This window comes from Protopterus annectens, chromosome 2.part0 (genome assembly GCF_019279795.1).
Source record: "Protopterus annectens isolate FY-2018-M chromosome 2.part0, PAN1.0, whole genome shotgun sequence".
Classification (NCBI taxonomy): domain Eukaryota; kingdom Metazoa; phylum Chordata; order Ceratodontiformes; family Protopteridae; genus Protopterus; species Protopterus annectens.
The window spans coordinates 1,743,901,012-1,743,922,310 of NC_056728.1; the positions used below are offsets into that span (position 1 = coordinate 1,743,901,012).

The following is a 21,299-nucleotide window of genomic DNA, read 5'->3' on the forward strand; positions in this document are numbered from 1 at the left end:
TGGAATTCAGACCGACTGCGGGACCGCCTGATGACAGGATAACCCAAGTGTGATGACTGCAGCAGGGTAACACAATGAACATTCACTGTTGCCTGAACCAGAAGGGAGTCACCATAATGATCTTGGGGGATTCCTTTTGAATCTTAAGTACCTTGGATATCAGTGGAAAAGCATAAAAGAACATTCTTATCCAAGAAAAAAAAAAGCATCTGTCTTCTGGGCCTCCTTGAATGGAGTCTGTGAGGTGTATCTTGCCAGCTGATTGTTCAGAGGAGCAAATTGGTCTACTTGAGGAAAGTACAGTTGTGTAAGATCTTACCACAACAGCAGATGTCCTCCTTTTCACTGTTGCAGTATTCATCGCCTCTAGAATCTCCTGCTAAGGACAGCCCAATGTCTGCCCAGTATACTAAAGCCTTTATTACCTAGGGAGCACTGTATATCAGATGTATGCTTCCATGCAAGCATAGGGCATAAAGATGAAGTACGTATGCTCCCAATGAAATGTCCCAGGAAAACCAGGACCCCAATGGAAAGGAAATCATGTATATCCAGAAAAAGCCAGTACAAAAATAACACACATGTAAAAGAGGAGAAAAAAGGGGTCAGGAATGAGGCAGTGAATACTGCAACAGTGAAAATGACATCTACCATTTTGGTAAAATCTTACACAACTGTATTGATGTCCTTCCATATCACTGCTGCAGTACTTATCACCTCTCGGACAATACAAAAACTGCAAGAAGGAGGATGGCAAGGACGAGCCCTCCACAAATCCATGCAAGATAGCCCTGGTACTCGAAATGACATACAATTTGTAATGTTTTGTGAAAGTGTGAACCAAAGAACAGGCAACAGCTTCAAGGATTGAGTTCCTCTCCAAACCTTTGAAGAAAATCCCTGAAGAAGCCGCTGCTCTAGTGGAATGATACCTCACTGAAGCAGACAACTGCTGACTATAAAAGAATAACAAAAAGAAATGGCCCTGGAAATCCTGGAGGAGAGGGTTTGCTTACAAACAGCCAAACTCAATGTCCTGGTATAAAAAGAAACAAATGTTGATCAGATTTAAGAAAAACCCTCATTTTGCCTAAACAATATCCAAGCTGTCTATACAAATACAAGGTGTGAAGAACCTTCTCCCTAGTAGATTGCAGAGATGGGGTTAAAGAAGAAAGCTGGATAGACTGATTAAGGGACAGCTCATTAACTGCCTTGGGCAAAAAAGAATATGTACAGAAACAGACACCCTATCTCTATGAAAAACTGAAAAAGGAGGGATTCACTGTCAAGGCCTGTAATCCTGATACCCTTCTGGCAGAGGTTAAAGCAACCAATAAAACAGTCTTCCAGGTGCAATGTTGCAAAGAAGCAGCAGGATCAAAAGCAGCCTAAGTCAGCTTTCCAAGGACAAAATTAAGATCCCAAGAAGGGGAGATGGGCTTTCTTTGGGGGGGGGGGTCTAACATGAAGGATGCCTTTAAGCAACTGCTCGATCTCAAACCTAGAGGTCAAGACAGGAGCAAGTGGTAGACAGGCAGAAATGACAAGTGGGCATTCACTGAAGAATATACCAAGCCAACAGCTGTTCACACAGATATGAAAGAACCAAGGGCACTCCAACTGAAAAGGGGTCCAGGTGATATTTAAGACAACAGAAAATTTCTTCCACTTGGACATGTAAGATTTCTGGTATTGGGTTTCCTGGCCTCCTGCAGGACCCTAAGCACATCCTCATAAAACTGGTGTAGGAAAGGAATCAGAATTCTATCACCCAAACCGTCAGCTGAAGAGTAGACAGATGAGAAAGGAGACTTCCTTTATCCTGTGTGAGAAGATCCATGCAGTGAGGTAACTTGTGATGACTGCCTATGGCCAGATGGAATAAGGAGGGAAACCAGTGCTGTGTGGGCCAAAAAAGGGGCAAGATTTATGGAGAGTCCTTCTCGAGTTTGTGAAGAAGCCTTGGAAGAAGAGGAAGGGGCGAAAGGCATACAGAAACATTCTCTTCCAAGAGAGCAACATGGTGTCTACCTTCCAAGCCAAAGGACTTGGGACTCTGGAACAGAACAAAGAGAGTTGCCTGTCCAGAAGAGAGGCAAATAGATCTACTTGAGGAATACCCCACTGATGAACTATGCGCAGAAACACATCCCTGTGAAGCATCCATTTGTGAGGCTGTGTTCTGGACTGGTTGAGAAAATCCACCATAAAACTGCACTACAAAGGTACACAGACTACCTGTAGGGTGCCTGCAGACTGATGGCTATTTCCCAAGCCTGAAGGGCTAACCTGCAAAGAAGGTAAGACCTTGTGCCCCCTCCCATTTGCTGATGTACAACATGATTGCTATATTGTCCGTGCAAACCTTCAAGGGTCCCACGACCCAGAGCACATGAAAAGCTTGAAGGACCAGAATAAGAGCCCATGTTTCCTTGATACTGCTGTGATCTGCCCTCTGCTGAGGTAACCAAAAGTCCTGCACCTTCACGGTACCTGAAGTAGCTCTTCACCCAAGGTCTGATGTATTTGTGAAGAGTTCCTCAGACTGATGAGGAGGGTGGAAAGGAACACCTAGACTGAGAGAACTGCTGAATCCACCAGATAAATCTCAGTTTGAAACAAGGGAGCAGAGGAACTAGATGGTCCAGTGGGTAGAGATGTTGACGACACACTGATTTTCGATACCACTAAAACTTCCTCATATGAATCTGGGCCCAGGGGGGTCATGGGGATGGTGGAGGCTATATATCCCAGAGCCCTGAGAAACTCCCTGGCTGTAACAGAGGACAGGAGAAGCAGAAAATAATTTATGAGGAACAAAACCTTGCAGGCAGGAATAGATGCCAGGATTGGAATAGTCTGGAACCTGAAGTCTAGGAAAACACGATCCTGAGATGGGGTCAACATCAACTTTCAAAGGCCGACAGTGAACCCCAGACTGTGCAACAGAAGCTGGATAAAACGAAGATCCTGCAGCAGCTTGGAATGGGATGGAGCGTGAAGCAACAGGTCATCCAGATACGGAAATACTTGAAAGCTTTGAAGCCTGCAAAAGGTGACTACAGGAGTTACACATTTGGTAAACACACATGGAGCTGTTGAAAGCCCAAAGGGCAAAGCACAGAACTGAAAATGAAAGGAAGAAACAAAGAAATGCAAATATTTCCTGAACAGAGGGTGGATAGGAATGAGAAGCTAAGCATCCTTCAGATTCAAGGAGACCAGAAAGGCCTGGGGGAGCAACAGAGGAAACAGTCTGAAGAGAAAACATTTGGAAGGAAGACACTACAAGAAAGGAGTTCAGAAAGGAAAGCTCCAGGACAGGTCTCCAGGACCCCTCTTTCCCGGGCACCAGAAATATACTGTAATAAAAAGCAAAACCCCTTTAGGTCTGTGGAACCTTCTGAATGGTACCTCTAGTCCAGCAGATCCTGCAATACCCCTAGAAATTGAGTAAGATGTCCTGCAGGCGGCTGAGGAATACATCAAAAGGACATAAGGATCACTCAGGTCACAACGTAACCCTGTCAGATAATGAAGAGAATCCAGGTGTCTGTGGTAATCAGCTGCCAAACTAGGAGAGAAAGAGAAAGCCAGAGGGATAAGGGAACCTGGCTGAGAGGAAGAGAGGGCAGACAGTCAGATGGCTGCAGATCCTTCAGGAAAGAACTACTTCTGAGGCCTGGGCATTTGAGTAGGCTTATCAGAAAAAACATGCCTAGGAGTCTTCTTACCGTTGGAAGACTAAGCAGTCTTATAGAAAAAAAAAAACACACTCACTGGGATAGTTACTTTGAACTTTGAAACTTGGGAATAGGTTAGACAAAAATCTGTTTAAAATCCTTCACAACCTTAAGGTCTTGAAAAGGTCAGCCACAGCAGTACCAAACAAACTAGGGTTGTCCAAGGAAATGTCCAGAAGCTTTGCTCTGATATCATCTGGCAAGGACTGAAGGTGAAGGCAGTAAGAAATAGTGCCTCATCACAGAGCCAGAAGCAGCAGCCCAAGAAGATGCATCAATTGCATTTACTAGAGTGAAGGGCAACTTGAGAAGTGGAACTGAGGCAGGAAAGAGCTAAGGTCTTACCCTCAGAGTTCTGCATATCAGAAACAATCTTCCCAATTTGGGAAAAGAGAGAGAGAGGATGTACTTGTCATATGAGTTTGGTAATTGATAGCCCTAAAGGCTAAAGTAACTGAAGATTATGTCATGATCTGAAGAAAGGAGCTTGGAAGAAAGCAACAGCCTAAAAGGCTCATACTTAGATACATAAATGACTGCAGGATCAGATGAAGGGCACTTGTACAAGACCTTGCAGGCATCCAGCACCTTATTGTTTTTTTGGAGGGGAGCTGGAGGTTGAGAATCAGGTGTCATGGAAGGTATCTAGTAGAGCAGACAACACAGGAGGGGCAGCCAAAGGTTTAGGAGAGTCTATTTATAACAATTCATAATACCATTTCTGGATTTCCAATACTTGAGAGCAATCCCATTTGAAAACCAAGAACCACAAAACGATGAAAAAATCCAAAAAGCACAAGCAAGGCCAAGAAAAAAACAGAATTTCATGGCAAAATGTTTAATTCACTAAGCGCTTTCATCTGGAAAGTACATCAGACTTCAACAGAGTAAAAAACAGTACCCATATACAGACTTAAATACTCCATCCCCACCTAGTCACGACACAAGTCAGTTAAACATTTAAAAATATATTACATGGAAAAGAAAAGTTCTTTTGCATTTAAAAAAAACACAAAGTTATTTGTACTTAATAAAGCCCTACAGGAAAATCCCTGAAAATATACTACACTTGATAAGACTTTGATTTTATGTCTATTGGGAGTGTATTAAGATTATTCAGTCCTGGATGGTGATTAGGATTTAGCCTGTGCTGCCATAGAAGTTCACGTTGCTCCAAAAGTCCTCCCACACACACACCCCCCCCCACTGGTTTAGGAACAAAATCCAATCCAAAAAAAAAAGAAAGTGGTGTCCACTATTACAACTAATGTTGGTTTTATTTTTCCTAATGTCCAGTGTGTGCTCTCTCTCTCTCTAAATATATATATATATATATATATATATATATATATATATATATATATATATATATATGGGTTTTCAAGCTAGGTGAACAACTCCAAAGGAGTTACAGTTACAATAAAAGCTTGCCTTAATTTTGTGTCCATTAACTGCAACATGATCAGTAACCAGTAAATATTTACATTGAGAACAAGCACCATACTTGACCGTACTGTTTTTTTTTTCTGTGTTGAAAAATGGAAAGTTTCTCCTTTTTCCCCAAAATTTTTTTTATAGTTTTCCCTTTCCTATAAACAATCCTAGGCTTGGCACCAAACTTACCAGTGGTACTGCTGAACAAAGAAAATATGGACCAATTCTTGTAGAGAATTTTTCTGATACTAGAATCCTCATTACAAAATTCAGTGATAAAAGATGTAGTATAATCTTTACCAAAGGCCCTAGTTCCACTGAAAAACCCATCCAATGTTTGGTGAGAGGTATTTATGAAGAGAATAATGTCCACTGAATTCCTTTTTTGGGTGATATCAAGTCTAACTGAATCAATGGGGGGGGGGGTGAGTAACCTCGTGCGAGAAACATGTCTCTTAACATTGTGCCTTCAACTTCAAAACTACCATCCAAAATCATTCTTGCTAATCTGATACATTGTCCTTTGATAATTCCTCTTTTTTGAAATTCAGGGTGGTTACTGTTGTAGTGCAAACAAAATTACAATAAGTGGGTTTCCTGTAAACAGCCATACTAAGAGAATTTTGAGTCCGATTTTTATTGACCCTGATGTCCAAGTAATTCATGGAGGAACAATCAAAGGCATGAGTAAATTTAAGAAATGGGGTGGCCGAATTCAAGTAATCGAAAAAAATGTCAATCTCTTCAGGGCCCCTGTCCCAGACAATAAATATGTCGGCCAGGTATCTAAGATAAAGTTGCCATGGATTGGCGGAAAATTAGTTGAATAAAAAATATTTCTCCTACTGAATAAGAATATTGGCAAAAATTGGCACACAGGAAGCCCCCCCTTGGCCACCCCTTTCACCTGCTGAAAATACTGTCCTTCTAAATAAACAAAATTGTACTTAAGGACCAATTCCATTGCATTTACGGAACAATTCCATAAATAATGTGAGAATACTTGTTTCAATATGATAAAGGTCTGTAGACTTGTGTATAAATTCCTTAAACCAGGAAAGCCAAACTTCGTGGATAGAACGTTAAAAAGTTCCACAACTTCAATAGTAAGAACAATGGTGCTTTCCAAAAGGTTGAAGTTCCTAATTTTTAACGAAAAATCCCATGAATCTCAGCACAAGTGTGAAAAAGGTACAAGGTATTTTTATAGTTTAATATCAATATATTTTGCTAATGAGTGTGTTTTAGAGCAACTAGCACTAGCAATTGGTCTCATAGGGAGATTGGTGGTACTTTTGTGGATCTTGGGAATCCCAAAAATTGTAGGTACCACCGGGAACTTCACATGCAAAAAGTCAAATAATTCAGGGTCGGTTTGCCCCTGATCAAGGAGGTCTTTAAGAAAATAATTGATCTTTGTGCAAGTTACATGGATCTAGTTTAAGGATACTTCCTCATAAAATTCACTATTTAAAATAAATGCATTAATTCGATCAATATAGTCAGAGCTATTCATGACAACAACCCCCTCTCCCCAATCAGGTTTCATTACCCTCACTTTGAGGACCAATAAGAGTGGCTCTCCCTTACCAAAAAGATATGGCTAACACCTGGTCCATAGTGACTGTAGATGCTACACCAGAGGGATCCAGGAGCAAAAAGACTGACCTGAGGAACAATATGGCCACAGCAGAACAACCAACCTGCATCTCAGGCAAACTGCTATCTTGCTAAGGTGCAGAATGTTTGCTTAACTTTTTCTTTTTGTGGCTGGACAAAGGACTGACTGTGGAACCAGTAGTTTGTTCCATGGTCAAGCCAAAAATGGTGGCTTTTTCCATTGGAAAACAAGCAAAAGCCGGTAAAAATTTAGTCTTTAAGTCACTTTTTCACAAAAACACAGTAAAAAGGCACTTTAAAACACTTTTACTCCTTGAAGGCAGTATTGCCAAGACGTCAGAGTGATTTCAATAAAACGCTGTGGATCCTGACCATTGTAGTTGTTCTTTTTTCTGCTTCGTACGTGTTGGTTAAAACACTTTGTCAGCTTCAAACAGGAAAATAAAACAAATTCTCCACATGAAAAAAAGTTTTTCAATTACTTTAAACAACTTTTACACCAACAGGAAAAAAAAGTGTGCTTCTCTTTAAAAGTATAATTAAATCTTGTGACAGCTCCTAGCTTTAAAATAACTTACTTAATCAGGAAAGTACAACAAACAAATTTTTAATGTGGAAGTTTTTTGCCCAAAGAGAACTTATCTGCCCAGCAAAGGAATAACAAGGTAACAGTCAATCCTCGAAAGCCCACAGAGGAGTGCTCTTCTTCAATGGCAGGAAAGCTTAGAAGGTCTTGGTCAGCTCATTTCCAGCTGACTAAAGGTTTGGGTGTGTGGAATATGCCCTGAAGCTTTGGAAGCTGTCGGTTTTATCCTTGGCCAGATATAACCCCACGGGTCTAGTTCAAATAAGCGAAGAACCATATAGTCGAATATGAAATTATCGAAACAAGATTACCGAAAATGCAGAACAATGAAAATTTAAAATAACAATGTCAGATAATTGAAAAGAGGTTACTTACTTTCCGTTAGTCGCAGCACTAGAAAAAAAGAATGTTGATGTTGTACGTGCGTACCTCACCGGGCAGTTCTCATGCAGATGTGGGAGTGCCATAGGTGTTTACCTTTTTCATGAATGTAGTGTGATCTCGGAGTTGGTGTATTTAAGCTGAAGGGGGTATAGGGGGTGCAGGGGGGCAGAGCCTTCCTGCAAAAACTTTAGACAAAATGTATTAAGGTTTGGGAGTGTTAGGGAGTGGGTTTGATATTGGTTAACACTTTAAAGTGGTAGTACAGATTTGGTGGCAGATTTCATTTTTGTGATATTCGCTACTTTAAATTTTCATTCTTCTGCAGTTTCGGTAATCTCGCCCCGATAATTTCATATTTGGCTATATCGCCTTTCTCTTATTTGAAGTAGACCCAATCCCACACATCTAAGGTTATTGCTGCAGTGATCAATTTGATGGACATATGATAGTTGTGTGTGAATGGATCCCACTAAGAAACATCTGAAATCTAGATCTACAGGCACATGCTGATAAGCATCTTTTTAAATCTAAGGTCACCTGAACACAAACAGGGAATAAGAGGTAATAAGTTATAATAAAGTTATAGCATTTCGAACTTGGACACTATCACAAACTGGTTTAAGAAAAGTCTCCATGAATCTTCTTTCTTTGGTACCAGAAGCATTCTTGAATGAAACCCTTCTCCTAGCTGAGGAGAAGGGACTATCACCCCCTGAATCAGCAGGTGCTAAATGACTGCTGGGAAAAGAGAAGTTTGATCTGGGGAATGAGGAAGAATACCATGAAAGTGGAGGCAGAGACTCAAACACCATCTGTAACCTTGATAAATTACTTACTTTGCCAAACTATTGATTGCAAAAGAGAAATGGAGGTTCAGACTTTGTAAAAGGTCAAAAGTGTGCCATGGTGGAAGGGAGGGAGAGGACTTCAAAAGATGGCCATTCAGACTTACTAGACTGTCCCTTGCTCTGGAGGGTTCCTCCTTTTGTTCTGGAACCTTCCTGCCATTATATTTTACAAGTTTGCTTTCCAGCAGTTTGCTGTGTTTGCTTATTTTCCTTTTTGAAAAAAGGCTACAAAGGTAGTATTAAACCCCTTAAACTTGGAGAAGGAAGGCAGAACAATCTGATAAATTCCTTGAATCAGCTTATCATACTTAAGTACCTCTGCAGCAGATGGTCCAAACATAAACTTTCTAAGGAAAAATTCCAAATTTCAGCTTTAACAGCTGCAGGAAAGTTTTGAGAATGCAACCAAGTAAACCTTCTTATAACAGTTCCAGTTGAAGCAGCCCTGGAAGTGGCATCAGTAGAACCATAAGCACATTTTAAACAGTGAGTATCCACTTCAGACACAGAAGTAATCAAGTTATACAAAGATGTTTTCTCTTTAGGAGAGGTAGCAGACCCATTATATTCTTCACATTTGCAAACAGGCAAGCATAAAATTTAACATGAGCTTTACATTTGAAAATTCTAAAAATAAATGCTGCAGAAGAATACACTTTCTCAAATCTGTAAAAAGTTTCCCTATCCCTGTCAGAAGGTGGAGGGATTGGTATTAACCAGATGTTTAACAGCAGCTGGGTTCATCAGAGAATTAACTGTGGTTTCTGATCTGGGACTAATTTGTATGAAAACTTCCAAGACTGAGGAACTGTCTAACCCCCAGCCCATGGAGGCTGAAGGGACTGCACCAGAGGGAGCCAAGGAAAAAGAAGAATGCTCCAAGGACAACAAAAAATAAAGTGCAACTACTACACTAAAAATACAAGTTGTATAATTATCATGCAAAAAAACTGCTGGAAAGGAAAAGGGTAACAAATGGAGCAAAATAATAGAATTAATACATATGGCAATTTTATTTGCAATACTGATTTTTCAGCTTATCCAGAATTACTTCACCAGCTCCATTTTTTAGCTTATCTTATTACAGTGCACTACCCTTACAGCTTTTACTAGAGAGTTTGTTTTCCTTCTGTACAATAAACAGTAGAAGATGATGTCTTACCTTGTACAACAATGGAACACCTGGGATATGGTCAAACAATAGCACCCGTGGTTTATTCTCCTGTTGCCAGGTAGACAAGAAGTTAACAACACTCTTGTCTGTAACCTTAAAAAAAATACAGTAGTGTGAAGACCAATTTCCATGCTCTAGCTTATGCTGTACACTTCTGTAAAGAATTGTAATTGGACACATGCATTACCACAGTAAAGCAAAGCATCACATTTTAAGTGGCAGTATCATCAAATAGTGAAACAAAAGTCAGTTACTTACTATAACAACAAAGCTGGATTGGCAATTCCATTCTCAATACCAGAGGGACTAAGGCTGGCAGGATTCAGTCAGCCCATTACTGAGAACTTTCTGAGGCTACATGGCCCCTCCCTTTTTATCCATGACACTGATGCTAATGACCCCTTTCAGACCTTGGAAGCTTGTGCAAGACAGGAGCCTATAATCAAACAGCAACTAACCAATCCAAAATTAAAACAGTAGCTTAAAAATACCGGTCAGGCCAGCCAAGTCCAAGCTAGAGAGAAGAAATGGTAATGAGGAGAGAAATGCCAGTATAAAGGGGGGTGTTCCAGTAAGCATGTAACTTTCATATCTAAGGTTGGCGTTCCAGCCCAATTAACACTGGGACCAAGTCCAAAGTTAACCAACTGGATAGATCCTCATGAAAGAAAGTCTCCCCATGATGGCAGTACCAAAAAAAAAATCTGGATTTACAGATCACATTTGGCTTACAGTAGCTTGTAAAAGTATTCAGTGAACCCTTCATGACTGCTGCAAAAGTAACCAAGGGTGCCCTAACAAAGCCAATTCAGTGTTCAGTTATTAAGGATTTGGCAAGTGTGTGTTTACAATAAGAGGACTGCAACTTGACAGCCATTATGAAAGACACTATTTGGGAGCTTTAAGTCCCAAATTCTTTTTTGACTATGAAACAAATAACGGAGAAACCTTACTAATTAACTTGGTTCTGTCAATATACAATCAGAGTTGCCAAAGACATTCCTGTAGTGCAACAGATAAATCTCCTCTGTTATTGTAATTCATAAAGAATAGCAGCAGACTGATCGCCCCTGACTTAAACATCCATTGCAGCACTGGACATAAATAAAAAATTGTTCTGAAGGACATATTTGTGGAATGCCAGGTAAGGAAGATGAACAGATAAGGCTCAAACTTCAGAGATTATCCTAGCAGAAGTGATAGCCTCTAAAAGAGAGTCTTCAGATAAACAAATTTAAGACCAAAACAAGTACAACTCCTGAAGAGGGACAGAATCCTTGACTGGTGGTCAAAGATAACTGCCATTGAGAAAAGTTTTGCACACCTTTAAAGAATCCAAAAACAAGGAGTTAGCACCCTGATGAAAATCTGTCATGGCTGATAAAAGCTTAGACCAGAACCAAAAACACTGGGACAAATACTCTAAATGGGACCAGAGCAGTAAAAGAATCTAAACCCAAGGCCATTTTCTGGTTTTGGGTCTCTAAGCAGAAATGAGGATCTGGACTACTCTTTCTGGGTACAAAAGGCCCCTGGCCATCAACAAAATTGGAGAAACCATGCATTTAGGCATAGAATGTGAAAGTCCAGTTCAGACCTGTCAGGTGGGTGCAGTACATCTAGTTTGTCTCAGACAGCCCTGTCTACAAGATGAGACCATAGGAAGGGATAACCATACTTGGTAGGGCCAAAAAAGGAGCCTTGTGTATCACAATATTCTCCAGAAAGTGAGAAATAGGAAAAAGTATAGAAGGAGGCCAAGGAGCCACTCCTGGATCAGTGCATTTTTGGAAATCCTTTCAGGGGATGTAAAAGGGAAAGAAAGTTGCTGCATTTGGTACTGGCTAGGGATGCAAACAGTTTGTAGAAAGGATTCCTCCAATACCAGAAGAAAATTCTGTCTACAGGAGAGGGACAGTCATGTGGTACCATCAGGAAATGGCTGAATCTGTCCCTAATGAAATGGCTTGTCACAGGATGCAACTTGTAATGAAATGCTCATGGTCTCTCAGCACAGGGGGTATGAATGGGTTCCATCTTGGTTGTTAATATACCATACCTTAGACATCTTGTTGTGGTGCATGGCAGCAGCACCTGGTGGAACAGTCTTGAAATGCCTGCAATGTTATAAGTAATGTCTTCACTCTCAAAACATTAAAATGAAGACAAGTCAGAAGGCATACCCTCATCTTCAGAGTACTAATGTGCAGACAGGCCTCTGTATGTGTGCATGTCCCTTGGATGGTCTGCTCTTGACATTTCCCCTCCCCATTCTAAAGCAGATGCATCTCTGGTGATTGTCACGGCTGGAGAGTGAGGCTTGGCAGGACATACCCAGAGACAAGATGGGCTTGTGAATCTACCACATGAAGTAATCCACACACTTCCAGGAATCCAGACTGGAAAGTGTAAGGGGCTCTAGTAACAGATTCTATTGAACTCTGAGTGTCCACTGCAATAACTCATGTGAAAATGGGCAATGAGAATCATTTGAATGGAAGCTAACACACTGCCCCAATCCTGAAGAAGAATCTGACTTTTTTTTTAATTTTTTATTACATTTTACAATAATCAAGGACAAAAAAACTGCTATATAGAAGTTTAAATAATTAAAAGAACAAGACAACTAAAGTATTTAGAAAGGTGTCTATTAGACAAAAATTGCAAAGCTTATATACGTGTGTGTGTGTGTGTGTGTGTGTGTATATATATATATATATATATATATATATATATATATATATATATATATATGGGTTCTGTTCAGAAGCTCGAAATAATGAAATCTCGAATTTCAGTATTTCGAGCCCAAGAAGCCGAATCCACATAACGAAAGTTTAGAAGCGCGAAATTTAAAACCTCGAATACTGGAGGTTTTGAATTTCTCGCTTCTAAAGTTCTGCTATGGTCATGTATTCAGGTATGTGTGTGTGTGTGTTAAGGGGTTTGGGTAGGGGCTGTAGTGTGTGTCAGTGTGTTTTGTTGCTGTGACGTGTGTGCAAAGAGAAAGTAGCTTGTGTGGTGGTGTTTTGTGTGTGTTTGTATGTAGTGCGACCTCGGAGTGAGAATATTTAAGTAGGGGAGGTGTGGGGGGGGGTGCAGCCTCCCACATGGTGGGTACAAGGGGGCTTGCCCCCCTGCTTTTATGTAGTAGAGTGATTGTGTGTGTTTGTGGGGTAGATGGTGTGTGTGTGTGTGTGTGTGTGTGTGTGTGTGTGTGTGTGTGTGTGTGTGTGTGTAGTAAAACCGCAAAATTCAAAACTTCCGGTATTCGAGATTTTGAATTTCGCGGTTTTCAGTTTTCATTGTTTTGTGGATTCCACTTCTTGGGCTCGAGATACTGAAATTCGAGATTTCAGTATTTCGAGCTTCTGAAGTGAATCCAGATATAAATATATATATATATATATATATATATCAACTATTCTTTAATATTCAGCAACTGTTTGTCTACTAGTTCTTTTAGCTTAGACCACAGGTTATAAGACAAAGTAATTCTGATGGATCTTGTTTTAATGTTCATCAATTCAAATTAACAGAGTTCAGTTGTAATGTAAATTCCATGAAAGAAGGTGATGTCTCAGTCTTCCAATTTCTGGTTATCACTTTAATAGCAACAGACAAAATGGACCATAACAAAGGATATTATATTTTTTAACACAATCAGGAATTGGTGTATTAAACAGGATCAACGATTTGGATAAAACAAAATTATCAGAGAATAATGCCTGTAGGAAACTATTAATGTTTTACCAGCAGGACTTAAAAGCTACACAGTCAAAAAGCATATGTGACCAATCTACCTTAGTCTCTCCAACATGACTTTTTTTTTTTTTTTTTTTACTGATTAGCTCTATTTTGTGTGGTTTAAAAAATGATCTGTACATAAATTTCCAGTAGTCTCCATTTAAGAGATGAGACAGGCAGTTCAGCTGATTCCAGAACTCTTCTTTTATCATTATTATTTGGTGGGTTATTATTAACTAAAGAGAAGTAATCCCAATAATTCTCACAATACTTTTCTGTTTCATTTCTAATTACTTTTCATATTTTAGAAAGCTTACTATTAAGTAAATTCTGCTGTATGAGTATTATCAAATGGTTTAATAACTTGGGGACAGAAATGACATTAGGTCAATTTTACTAACAAACTGTCTACAAGATTGCATTTCCAACCATATAAGTCATATTTAGTAATTAAGTAATCTGAGTTCAATTTGTCATTAGTCAACAACTAAAACCAATAAATGAGATTCTTTTCCTTAAGTAACATCATCTTAGAGAGGTCTAGAGAAGAAATATTACTCTGTAAAAGCAATAGGAAAAAGAAGGAACATCCAAGCTGTATAATCTGGATTTCTATAGATAAAATTTCTAAATGCCTTTAATAGAAGTGATATGTAATAGGAGGTATGTATTTGAAACTTAGTGGTTGTAAAATAGTCTTTTAATACCCAAATAAATGAATTATATAAGATTGACATTTTGTTAGAATTAGATATGTTAGCAGTGTTAAAACAAAGACTTTCTTGAAACGTTTTCCATTTGGCTGAGTAATATTTGTTAGTTAATAGAGAAATCTGTTTATACATTAGATCGTGCAGTACGAATTTGTCGCTACTAAGTATTACCTTTTCAAAATTTGTTTAAGTCGTGGTTGCTGTGTATGTTGTATATGCTTGGCGTATTGTTTGGTTTATTTATAATAGAGAAATAGTGTTCATCACAGAAGAGACAGAATACAATTCTAGCTCGGGTAGACTAATTCCTCCAGTAGACCAATCCCTCATATGATGTACTAGTGCTACTCTGGGTTTATTAGGAAACCAAAAAAAAAACTTTTAAGATCAGTGAATTAAATTCCTATTATGTATGGTTTAGGAGGTGGAAGGACAAACAGAAAATGACTTCTTGAAATGACAGAATTTTGTCCTGTGGAAGAAATGCTCAAAAAGTCAGTGGCCATCCTGAACCCAAGGAATGTGATGGACTGCATGAGCATCAACTTGGACCTTGCAGTGTTCAAATATACCCTAAAGACTAGAACACAGATATAATATCATTCCTGTAGGCTGTCATCAGACTGTCTATCATGGGTGCCACCAAGAGCAGTCACTACAACCTTGGTGCCACACAGCCTTAGATATGCTGCTACAACCACCATACAACTTGTGAACATCCTACAGGCTTGAGTGAGGCCAAAGGGAAAAGTTATAAGTTGAAAATAGCTGGCTTCTATGTGGAAGTGAAAGAACCCCAAAACTCCTTTGTCACTTTGATGCGCAAAAAGGCATCTTGGAGGCCCCAGACAACACATTCCAGCTTTTTCCTGTAAACACAGAAAAATGGACTGCCTCCAGATCATGGAAAAGGACTATTCTATAAAGGTACTATTTTGGGTCATTCAAGTCAAGGATGGCTCTGTGATGCTTCATTTTCTTCTTCACCAAAATGGCTTTAATTGCATGAGTAAATAGCAGGGTATTTTCATATGGGGTATTTATAAAACTAGCCTTTGCGACATCAAGAAAATCTATTGGTTGAAACCAAGTATGGTGTCCCATGGCTACACCAGTGCCTGCTGCCCTCACTCAACCATCCACTGTATTACAAGCATGACACATTGACAGGTGAAATATGGAGGACATGGCTGACATCTGGGTTGAGGTTCTCATTGAGTTCCCCCTCTAGCAACCCTTTTCAAAGTCTTGGATGCTTCACTTGCCATATCCCACTAAAACCCTAACATCTGTCATATAATACTGTCCTCAAACAAGAAGTAGAAGAGTAAGCCCCTTTCCTCATTTGGTCTAAAGCTCATGACTTCTTATTTCGTGAATGGTCAACATGACTCTTGCAAGTAGGACCTTCTTCAAAGGTGGTCACAGCTGCAATGGAGTCTGCCTCTGGAATACCAGTCACAGTAGGCCATGGGAGATCCCGTCTGGCCTTTTTGGTATAGGAGCTACTGCATTAGAGATTGTCTGTACTGACTGCACTACCCATAGAACTATTTTATTAGCCACGATCACCTAAAGGGCAATTTGGACCCATACCTCTCAAGCTCTTACAGCAAGAAATCTGGACAAAGCTATAAATAAGAGTGGGGTCATAAAAACAGGGACAATTTTTAAATCTTGCTCTTACAAACTGAGAAAGCAGAACAAGCAACAGGTTTTGCATTAGCATGAATTTTCTGAAGGGTACGAAGTCTGAAACTGAAATGTTTCTCATCATTTTATAACTTCAGTCTTTAATGATTTGCCACTAACATGCCAGAAAAACTACAATTTTATGAAAAACAGTCAAAAATAATGTGGCAAACATCTGGACAGTCTGCGAAAATATGTACAGTTGAGAGGTATGCTTGGACCACTGGAAGGTATCCTCTGTAACAAGTATGACTAGAGGGGGTGGTCTATGGGCTCAGTCTTACCTTAGGTCATATTGTCTCGAGAATCTTCCTTAACCTGCAATCATCTGGTGGCAATGGTGGGGAAGCAGTCTCTTCACCATGGCTCACAAAAGATACCAAATCTAAATTCAAAACTAGAAACAGATCCTGGGCCAGCTGGAGAACAACTAAAGCCCCACTTGACCATCTAAAACATCAACTCAGGAATAATACAAAAAATGTATTTTACTAGATAAAAAAAACTTCTACCAAAATCTCCTACAAAAACACCAAAACAACCCTCAAACGTTCTGGGAAGGTTTAAATCAACTACTTCATCCAGGTCATTCTACCACCCCAACCCCGGCTAACCACACCCATAGTTCCCCAGAGACCATAGCTGGCACTTATAATAACTTTTTCACTGAAACAATCCAACCCCTAGCAAATCAACTAACCCCCACAAACTCCATAAAGGTGGTAGTTCTACACACACATCCAACTATAGACCCATTGCCATTCTTTCCCCACTAGCCAAAATAATGGGGAAAATGTGTACACATGCAACTAATGCAATACCTTACACAGAATAACTTACTATCCAACTCCCAGCATGGTTTCAGGCCATACCACAGCACCATCTCAGCCCTCCTTTCCTTTACTAATGCCATAAACCAAAATAGGAATGACAATAGGCTATCCTCCGCCCTCTTTCTTGACCTATCAAAAGCCTTTGGCATGGTCAACCACGAACTCCTCATTCTTTCTCTAAAATCTATTTCCCTCAATGAGCACATAATCCAGTGGTTCCAGTCCTACCTGACTGATAGACAACAGGCGGTACACGTACTATGGCAGGGCAAACTCTCCACCCAGCTACCTCTCACACATGGTATCCCTCAAGGCTCCATACTAGGTCCTCTACTCTTCTCTATTTTATCAACAACCTTCACAGTGCTATCCCTAAAGCTACCTGCATTCAATATGCAGATGATTCCACTCTGATCTGCTTAGCCACTTCTCCCCATTAGAACTGCAAATCCTAACCCAAAATACATTTAACACTATTGAGAACTGGCTCGCCAACCAACGCCTACTGCTTAACCCCAATAAAATTAAACTTCTACTCTTCACCCCCACTAGTAGATCTGCCATACTTTCATTCTCTGTCACGTCTAACAATGGTACCACTATCTCCTCAGATCAACACACCAAACTTCTAGGGGTTATCATAGACAATAATCTTAAATTTGACCTACAGGTCAACAAAACCATACAGACCATCAATTAGAAGCTTGGATCACTGTATAGAAATAAGACATTTTTAACCCCACTGGTTAGGACTGCAATCGCCCGGTCACACCTACTCTCTACTCTTTTATATGCCTCACCTACACTCTGAAACTTCAATAAATCTAAACTAGGTAAGGTGCCCCATAGCCACAACCATATTGCCAGATTCGCCACTAGCTTCACCAAAAGAACCCACCACTGCCAGAACCTGAAACAACCAGAGTGGCTAGAGCTGCCCAGCTTAATTCAATTCAATCAGCTCTTAATAGCGAACAAAATTCTGTACCACCCTGAGGATACCCCCTCACTTATAAATATTAAGCCATATAGCAACCTGAGATCCCTACGGTCAGCCAACAAACTACTGGTCCAAACTCACAAAGCTAATAACTCTGCCGGTGAATACCTGTTTGCCAACTTTGTTGGCAAAGCCTGGAATTCGTTGCCAAACTATATAACCCTACAATCCTCCAAAAGTCTCAAAAAAAACTCTAAACAGTATCTCGAAGTGAACTGGCATTGTCCATGTACCAACTCTGATTAGGTTATAAACTGAAAGCATACTCTGTAAATATCATAACATGCAACTACAACACCAATCTCTATATCCAATCTGACATCTCTTGCTTTTAATTGTGTCTGTCCATGAGAATTGAAAGTCCCTACTAGGGAACACTACTAAGCCATTGTACATAATCACCGTTTTATATTTTCTAATGTTATCCAATTTCTTGTGTAATCTACGTAAGTTTGTCTATTTGGAGCTTTTCTCCCCGGGCCACCACTGAAAATGGACATGTATCCAGTCGGACTATCCCGGTAAACAAATGTAAAATAAATAAATAAATAATTCTACATCTGGAGTTGGTGGAAAAAGGCATTTCCTCGTACACCTGGTCTTCCTTGGCACCATCAGTGGGAATAATTCAAAAGTAAATGAAAAAGTCCTACATCTAGAAAAGCTTGCCGCAGCTGGAGTAAGCCATCTAGTCACTGGCACCTGGACAGTGGGGGTGGGGGGCTGGAATTGGCCATTCTAGGCAGGGACACATGCTCCTAAGGGAAGGATCATGGTAGAGAAACATGTAGGTGTCACCCATGGAAGGAAGGCTGCATCCTTGGATCAAAACAGTCATGAAGTCTTGTCAAGTTGATGGTCACTGCACTGAAGGGTTGAAAGCTGGGTGCACCTCAACCCTAAGGCCAAACCATCGAACAAGAGCAGTGTTGAAACTGGGATAATGAAGTCAACTATTGAAAGGCTAAACCTGGGGAAGGACTGGTCAAGCCATAACTGGGCCAACCAAATCAGATTAGAAAATGTCAGCTCCCAACGACAAAAATTCCCCTAAAATCAGGGAGCTTGGAGCTTGTGTCAGGCAAACTCAATTCCAATAACCCTGTTGGCATTGAGATGTGTGAGGTTTAAAGTTGTGATCTCAAACCTGAAGCTTAAAAGATCTCAATATGTCCACCAACATGGACATTGACAAGGAGGGATCATCCACTGGTCTAATCAGGACCAGGATCTATAATGCATGTGGTGACAATTTTTTTTTTTTTTGGCAAAAGCAACAAAATTTGCAGGCAGGGATTCTATACACCCTGATGTTAGCAGGCAAGGAGACACGATACCAAATGTGCTGCACTTAAAAAATGTCTGCCAAATTCTGGTACAGTCAAGCCTAACAGAAATAGAATGCCCAGACCAAAGTGATGTATGTGTGGTCTAGGGGTTCTCAGCTTAGGCTCAAAGGTAATAGAGGAGTTGCTGCTCAACAGAGATCTAGGGACAACGGTATCTTGAGATAACGTGATCTCAGGATTGTCGGCAGACACCCCTATGCTTGAGCTAATTAGCTATAACTGTGAGCTCGGTCTTGAAGGGGGAAGCTCTTTTCTTTGAGGGAACACAGAAAATGTGAAAGAAAATGCATGTCTTAACTTATAACCAGTAATGTGGGGACATCCTCCTGCATTCCTCTTAGAATGGAAAACAGTGGAACAAGTTAACAGCTTCAAGTGCCTGGGAATGGTGGCTGAGGAGAAGGGAAGCCTGCAGAAGGAAATCAAAGCTAGATTCAGAGGAGCTGAAACCAACCAGGGGTTGTGTGTGTGTTTGACAGAAGAACGCAAAAAAGCAGAACTGTAAAGTGTACAAAATAGAGTTGCAAATTATACTTGTACATGGCACAGAAACCCGGGCAGTGAAGAAATTAGAGGTGAAGAAATTGAAGTGCATAAGATGGGTGCTAAGATGCACACTGGGACAGATGAAGAAATGATGACATCTGAGCAGAGACCAAAGTAATTTCAACTGCAGAGAAGGTCAAACAGATAACATTATGGTGGCTTTAGCAAATGTACAGGAAAGCAGAAGAAAATGTGGTGAAGAAGATTTGAGAGAGACAGGAAGAAAGCAAGAGAACAAGGATGTCCAGCAAAGAGATGACCTAAGACAGTCAGGCATGGCTGTCAGAAGGTATGAGAGTCAAAATGAATTGAAAGAGATGGTGACAGTTGACGGATCACCCCGGACCCATGTTGAAGAAAATGGGAAAAGGGTGTTGATGATGACTATTCTGTATTCCATTCTATGAGACAATATTTAACCTCCCCCAACTACTGCAAACATTTAACATGCTTATCCTGGGAATTTCTGTCTCAACTGTATTTTTTTTAAATTTGTCTGAATCGTTCTTATCCACAACCACCAGAGCAATAGCAACAATTCTGCCACACAGCAAAGTCAACGAGCTTTGGGCAAAAACAAAGGAAACGGCAAAAAGGCAATGATTCTACCACAAAACCAACAGTGAAACGGAAGCACTAAAGCTTTCAAAAAATCACTTAAGTACACCTCTAATAAGGGAACATGCAATAGGAAATTACCACAATTGCAGTTTGACTAACCAGAATAAAAAAAAAAACTTTGGGGAAAATATTTCACCAAGCTGTAAGTGGGGACCAGCTACAACTTCATAGAAAATGAGGAAAAGGGGAATGAACTGACCTTCAACTGAGATGCAAACATATGAAGAATGACTACAAAACAAATATATGTACTTACAAAGAGGCGTGAGCACAAAAAAAAGGAAAACTAGCTACAGATTTCACCAATTGGTAGTCTAAAAACATATACTTCATCTAGGCAACGTAAAAGCAGATGTATGTTATAGGTATTACAGGGTAAAAGGGAAGAGAGCCAGGTAGCCAATTAAATTCTCAATGCCAGACTAAGTCCTGCTGGTCCTACTCATACAGGTAATGAGGATGGAACTCCTGTTATCACTTGTAACTTCTATGAAGCTACTTTTATCACATGTTCATTACCACCTGGAGCATTTCTGAAGCTGCTTGTACCACATGCTCATTACCTGCATACACTTTTGAGAGCCTGTTTATAGTCTGAAGTTGTATGCACCCATGTGTACTCTAAAATAAAGGATCACTGCTGTTTTGTATGGTTGTTCTATCATTTAGACAGTGATATGAGCATTACAGCCCCACACCTACTAGTATAGTAAGTTATTACTTACATTTGCAGTACTTTTTACAGTTTTCGATTTCCTGTAGTTAAGCAGCGCATGAATTAATAGTAAGAGGCAAGTGAGGGCTGAGGGAATCAAATCATGTACCAAAGGAACTACAGTTCGCAGCCTTAACCTCGGTGCTAAATACAAGAGAAGAGATAATGCACATTCTTGAATAATTACAAATAGTACAAATTTTGTACCTGGAGATGCAAAGCATAGTCGCAAAAACTTCAATACCAGATGTCCCCACACTTTCCTTTTATTCTCATTACCGTTTTACTATT

The 21,299-nt window shown here is 40.0% G+C and overlaps 1 protein-coding gene across 1 annotated transcript in view; it reads right to left on the reverse strand.

The window, feature by feature from the left end:
* DNAJC16 (DnaJ heat shock protein family (Hsp40) member C16) overlaps positions 1–21,299 on the reverse strand; it is a 1,387,609-nt gene that overhangs the window by 802,242 nt on the left and 564,068 nt on the right. Inside the window, exon 7 of the mRNA XM_044061770.1 lies at positions 9,781–9,885. Coding sequence (XP_043917705.1) covers positions 9,781–9,885 — 105 coding nt within the window. The remainder of the gene's footprint in view (positions 1–9,780; positions 9,886–21,299) is intronic.